The 6061-nt window shown below is 56.1% G+C and overlaps 1 protein-coding gene across 1 annotated transcript in view; it reads right to left on the minus strand.

Moving 5' to 3' along the window:
- TGFA (transforming growth factor alpha) overlaps positions 1–5458 on the minus strand; it is a 7609-nt gene extending 2151 nt beyond the window's left edge. Inside the window, exons 1-4 of the mRNA XM_010723182.3 lie at positions 5187–5458; positions 3485–3602; positions 197–346; positions 9–118 (exon numbers count right to left, since the gene is read on the minus strand). Of these exons, the coding sequence (XP_010721484.1) occupies positions 9–118; positions 197–346; positions 3485–3602; positions 5187–5346 (538 nt within the window). The 5' untranslated portion in view covers positions 5347–5458. The remainder of the gene's footprint in view (positions 1–8; positions 119–196; positions 347–3484; positions 3603–5186) is intronic.
- Positions 5459–6061: the final 603 nt, after the last annotated feature.

The raw sequence follows: 6061 nt of genomic DNA on the forward strand, positions 1-6061 counted from the left end.
CCCCTTACCACTCTCAGTATGGCAGCAGGACGCTCCACCCTTCAGCAGCCCCGATGGTTTCTCCTGCCCGCAGAGCGGCACCCGGCAGCACCCGCAGCGCTTCCGCAGCCGGCAGCAGCTGTGGGACACGGCGGGGATGCTCAGCAACCCCACATCTCCCTCCTGATCCCACATCCCCAACCCTCACCCCACTCACTGGATGAGCACGCAGGCTGCGATCAGCACCGCTGAGGCCACCACGGCCACCACCAGCAGCGCGGTGATCGTCTGCTTCTTCTGGTTGGCAGCCACCACGGCCAGCAGGTCTGCGTGCTCACAGCGCGTCCCCACGTAGCCCGAGTGGCACCTGCAGGGGTGAGGAAGCAGTGGGGAAGAGTCTGAGCCCTTTTTCCTGGGCTGCAGGACCCTCGTTTTGGGTGCTGTGCGTGGCCAAACCCATCCGAGGTGGCTTCAGCAGCCTACAGAATATGGGATGTATCGCACTGAGGCATATGGGCAGGGATTTTGTTGCTCTTCCCTGGGTGGCAGCAGCTGCTGGACCCCTCCTGTGTCACCAACAGGTCCTTGGGGCACCCCCAGGTCACTTTGGAGCATCCCTGGATCACTTCATATCACTTCAGGGCATCCCTGGGTCACCCTGGAGCATCCCTGGGTGGCCTCACAACACCTCAGGGCATCCCTGGGCCACCTTGGGGTATAATCTAAGTGGCCCCACATCACCTCAGAATGTCCTTGTGTCCTCTCAGAGCATCCCTGGGTCACCCTGGAGCATCCCTGGGTGGCCCCACGTCACCTCAGAATGTCCTTGTGTCACCCCGTGTCCTCTCAGTGTATCTCTGGGTCACCTCAGAGCATCACGGTTTCACTCCACATCACTTCAGAACATCCCTGGGTCACACCCATATCACCTTGGAGCATCCTTATGTTACTTTGGAGCATCTCTAGGTCACACCCATGTCATCCCACAGCATCCTTATGTCACCCCAGAGCATCCCTGTGTCACCTTGGAGCACCCTTCGGTGGCCTCATGTCACCTCAGAACCTTCTTGTCTCACCCCATGTCCTCTCAGAGCATCTCTGGGTAACCATGGAGCATCCTCACGTCACTCCATATCACCTTGGAGCAGGCCTGGGTCACACCCATATCACCTTGGAGCATTCTCATGTCACCTTGCAGCATTTCTAGGTCACACCCACATCATCCCAGAGCATCCTTATGACACCCCATGTCACCTCGGAGTGTCCCTGGCTGGCCCCATGTCACCTCAGAACCTTCATGTGTCACCCTGTGGCCTCTCAGAGCATCCCTGGCTGGCCACGTGTTACCTCACAGCATCCCTGGGTCACATCCATGTCACCTCAGAGCATTCTCATGTCACCTTGAAGCACCTCCAGGTCACACCTATGTCACCCCAGAGCATCTCTGGGTCATCCCACATCCACTTGGGGCATTGTCATGTCACCTCATGTCACCTTAGAGCATCCCTGGGTCATCCCATGTCACCTCAGAGAATCTCCACATCACATCAACATCATCCCAGAGCATCCCTGGGTCGTGTCATGTCCTCTTGAAGCATCCCTGGGTCACCTCAAAGCACCCCATGTCACCCCATGTCAACTCAGAGCAGCTCCAACTCACACCCATGTCATCCCAGAGCATCTCTGGTTCATCCCATGTCACCTCAGAGCATCCTTGGGTCACATCTATGTCACCTTAGTGCACCTCTAGGTCACTTTATGTCACCTCACAGCATCTTCATGTCACCTTAGTGCACCTCTGGGTCACCTTATGTCACCTCAGAGCATCCCTGGGTCACCCCATGTCACCTTGGAGCATCTCTAAGTCACACCTATGTCACTTCAAAGCATCTCCGGGTCATCCCGCATCCTTTTGGAGCATCCTCATGTCACCTCTGAGCATCCCTGCATCATCCCATGTCACACTGGAGCATCCTCACATAACCCATGTCATCTCAGAGCATCCCTGGGTCACACTCACATCACTTGACGCATCCTCACGTCACCTTGAAGGACCTCCATGTCACATCTATGTCACCTCAGAGCATCCCTACATGACCCCCATCTTCTTGAAGTATCCTCATGTCACCTCAGAGCACCCTCATGTCATCCTATGTCACCTCTAAGCATTCCTGGGTCACTGCACGTCACGGGAGAGCATCCTCATGTCACCCCATGGCCTCTTGCAGCATCCCTGGGTCACATCTATGTCACCTCAGAGCATCTTCATGTCACCCCATGTCACCTTACAGCATCCCTGGGTCACTTTATGTCACCTCAGAGCATCGTCATGTCACCTCAGTGCAACTCTGGGTCATCCCACATCCTCTTAGAGTATCCTCATGTCACCTTATGTCACCTGGGAGCATCCTTGGGTCACACCCATGTCACCTGGGAACATCCTCATGTCACCCCACGTCACCTGGGAACATCTCCATGTCACACCTATGTCACCTCAGAGCACCTCTGGGTCATCTCACATCCTCTTGGAGCATCCTCATGTCACCTTGGTGCATCCCTGAATTACCCAATGTCACCTCTGAGCATTCCTGGGTCACATCTATGTCACTTCAGAGCATCCCTGGGTCACATCTATGTCACCTCCAAGCATCCTCATATCACCCCATGTCACCTTAGAGCATCTCTGGGTCACTTTATGTCACCTCCGAGCATCTTCATGTCACCTGAGAGCATCCCTGGATCACATCTATGTCACCTTAGAGCATCCCTGGGTCACCTTACGTCACCTCAGAGCATCCTCATGTCACCTTAGAGCATCTCTGGGTCACTTCATGTCACCTCCGAGCATTTTCATGTCACCTGGGAGCATCCCCGGGCCACATCTATGTCACCTTAGAGCATCCCCGGGTCACCTTACGTCACCTCCAAGCATCCTCATGTCACCCCATGTCATCTTAGAGCATCTCTGGGTCACTTCATGTCACCTCCAAGCATCTTCATGTCACCTGGGAGCATCCCTGGATCACATCTATGTCACCTCAGAGCATCTCTGGGTCACCTTACGTCACCTCAGAACATCCTCATGTCACCTTAGAGCATCTCTGGGTCACTTCATGTCACCTCCGAGCATCTTCATGTCACCTGGGAGCATCCCCAGGCCACATCTATGTCACCTTAGAGCATCCCCGGGTCACCTTATGTCACCTCCAAGCATCCTCATGTAACCCCATGCCACCTTAGAGCATCTCTGGGTCACTTCATGTCACCTCCAAGCATCTTCATGTCACCTGGGAGCATCCCCGGGCCACATCTATGTCACCTTAGAGCATCCCCGGGTCACCTTACGTCACCTCCAAGCATCCTCATGTCATCCCATGTCACCTTAGAGCATCCCTGGGTCATCCCACATCACCCCTGACCATCCCAGTGCCACCCCCCCAAACCACCCTGCAGAGGGGCACCCTATGGGGCAGATCCCTCTCCCCCACCCCCTCTCTTCTCTTACACACACGCCGGCTTGTCCTCCTGCACCAGGAAGCGGCACGTCCCATGGAAGCAGAACTGCCGGTGGGAGTCGGGGCACTCATTGAAGTGTGACCGCACGGCTGCTGCCACTGGGGGATCTGTGGGGGCGGGTGGAAAAAAAAAAAAAGGAGAAAAACATAAAGGGCATCGCCATTGGGATCCAGCCAACAAATGCATCAAGGCTGCTGCTTTATCCACCAAAACGAACCCAGCTCGGTCCTGCTGCACGACCATAAGCCTGCCTGGCACTGGAGGAATTTGCTAAAGAGCTTAGAGATAAAATAGGGGCGGTGAGAGTTAAATGAGAGCCAGGGGCTGCCCTGGTGTGGGGTGGGCGCCGTGATGCTGTTTCCCATTACGCCCCGTGCTGGTTTGAATTATCCTCCCCGGCAGAGACGGAAAACGAATATCCTGCTGCTGGCTCAGCCCGCGCGTCAAACACATCCGACGGCTGTCGTTTCAAAGCCACCTCAAGTTCCTGCTGCTGGGATTTATGGCAGCCCTGTGGTAATTAACGCCGCGGCCGCCGAATGATTCCGGGTCCTGCGAGACCCCGCACGTGGCCGGGTGCTGAGGTCCCTTTGGGGTTCCACCTTTGGGCTCCCATCCTTGGAGCCAAGACTTGTCGTTACGGGGTGCAGCCAAAGCCCCCTCCAGCACCCCTCAGTGTTTGCTCATAGGATGCAACCTGCACCACAGCCACTGCCCTCCAAAATCCCAACTGAGCAGGGGAGAAGATTCCTCTCCCCCCATGCACCATATTGCAGAAGGAAGAGAGCTCCAGTGTGTCACCTCCTGGGGGGTTCCCAGCAATGGCACATTTGGGGCTTTAGGATGTGTCAGCACAGAGCAGCTCCCCATCTCCAACTCCAACTTCATCTCCACCCATATCCTCATCCCCATCCATACCCCCTTTCCCACATCATATCCCCAAACCCACATCCGTATCTTCATCCATACCCCCAACCCCAAGTCCATCCCCATCCCTATCCACATCCCCATCCATACTCCCATGCCCACGTCCATCCCCATCCATATCCCCATCCACAACCCCATTCCCTTCCATATCCCCATGCCTACATCCATCCCCACACCCCCATCTACACCCCCATCTCCACATCCATCCCCATCTATCTGCCCTTGTCCATCTATACCCTCACATCCCCATCCATCCCTCACACCCCCATCCACACCCCCCACATCCACATCCATCCCCACCATACTCCCACATCCACGTTCATCCCCATCCATCCCCCACACCCCCATCCATATCCCCATCCCCACATCCATCCCCATTCATCCCCCCTTCCCCATCCATATCCCCATCCCCACATCCATCCCCATTCATTCCCCCTTCCCCATCCATATCCCCATCCCCACATCCATCCCCATTCATTCCCCCTTCCCCATCCATATCCCCATCCCCACATCCATCCCCCCACATCCCCATCCATGACATCCCCTTGCCCATCCATATCCCCACATCCAACCCTATCCACACCCCCTCCTCCTTCCCCATCCATACCTCCATGCCCATCCCTGACCCATCCTTCCCCCCCCATCCTGCACACAGCCCAGATAACCTCAGCCAGGTGCAACGTTCTTTTTGCTTCAGCAGCAGCACGACAAGCAACAACCCACCCAAACACAATGCTGCAGGGCAGCAGGGCCCTCAAACTCACCGCTCAGCACTGACGTTGTGTTCTCCAGGGCATGGCACACAGCCACCAGCATGCCTGCGGGCAGACGGACAGGGCTCAGAGCCAACGCAGGAAGAGAGAAAAGCCCTAAAACCTCTCGTGAAGACCCTGAGTTAAAAGGGAACGGGGGCAGCTGTGCCATCACCAGGACCTGAACTCTCTTAGGGTCGGCATTGGGAGCTCCCCATTTGCCTGCTGTGTCCCCACACCTCCTCAACCCTTCTCCCGTCCTGTGGGTTCATTAGAATCCCTGAATGCTTCCTTTTTTTTTTTTTGATGGGAAAACATTCCTTTTTTTTGGTGGGGGGGAAACATTCCCTTTTCGGGAAACCCATCTGGCTCTGAGGGTTTAACCTCAGAGATGAGCGCAGCAGCGCTTCCCGCAGACCCCTCTCTGACCCAATTACTGCACGGGGTTAATCAACCCAGGCAGAAAGCTCCAGCTGAAGGCAACAAGCAGGGCACCAACCCGGGGCTCCCAGCTCAATATCCCTCCTCCTGGCTGCTCCCCATGCACACACTGATACTCCCTGCCTGCATCAACCCGAGGGGACTCCGTGTGCTATCTGGGAAGTGGCTCATCCCTGTGTCACCGGGCGGACTCGTGTCCCCTCCTGCCACCCCCAGAACCCGCTGTGCTGCCTCACCCCGCTGCTGCTGGGGCTGGATGAGCCCCGCTGGCCCCATGAGGTCACCTCAGCCCTATTTGCTGCTTCACTTCCCTTCGTATCACCTCTTGCTTTCTATTTGGCAAGGGCTTTGTATTTAGGATGCTGGTCTTCTTCCCCAGCGACCCCCATGAATCTGGTTTTAATGCATCACCAAGTGTGCCCAAACCCCACGTTCTGGCCTTTGGG

This window comes from Meleagris gallopavo, chromosome 24 (genome assembly GCF_000146605.3).
Source record: "Meleagris gallopavo isolate NT-WF06-2002-E0010 breed Aviagen turkey brand Nicholas breeding stock chromosome 24, Turkey_5.1, whole genome shotgun sequence".
NCBI lineage: Eukaryota > Metazoa > Chordata > Aves > Galliformes > Phasianidae > Meleagris > Meleagris gallopavo.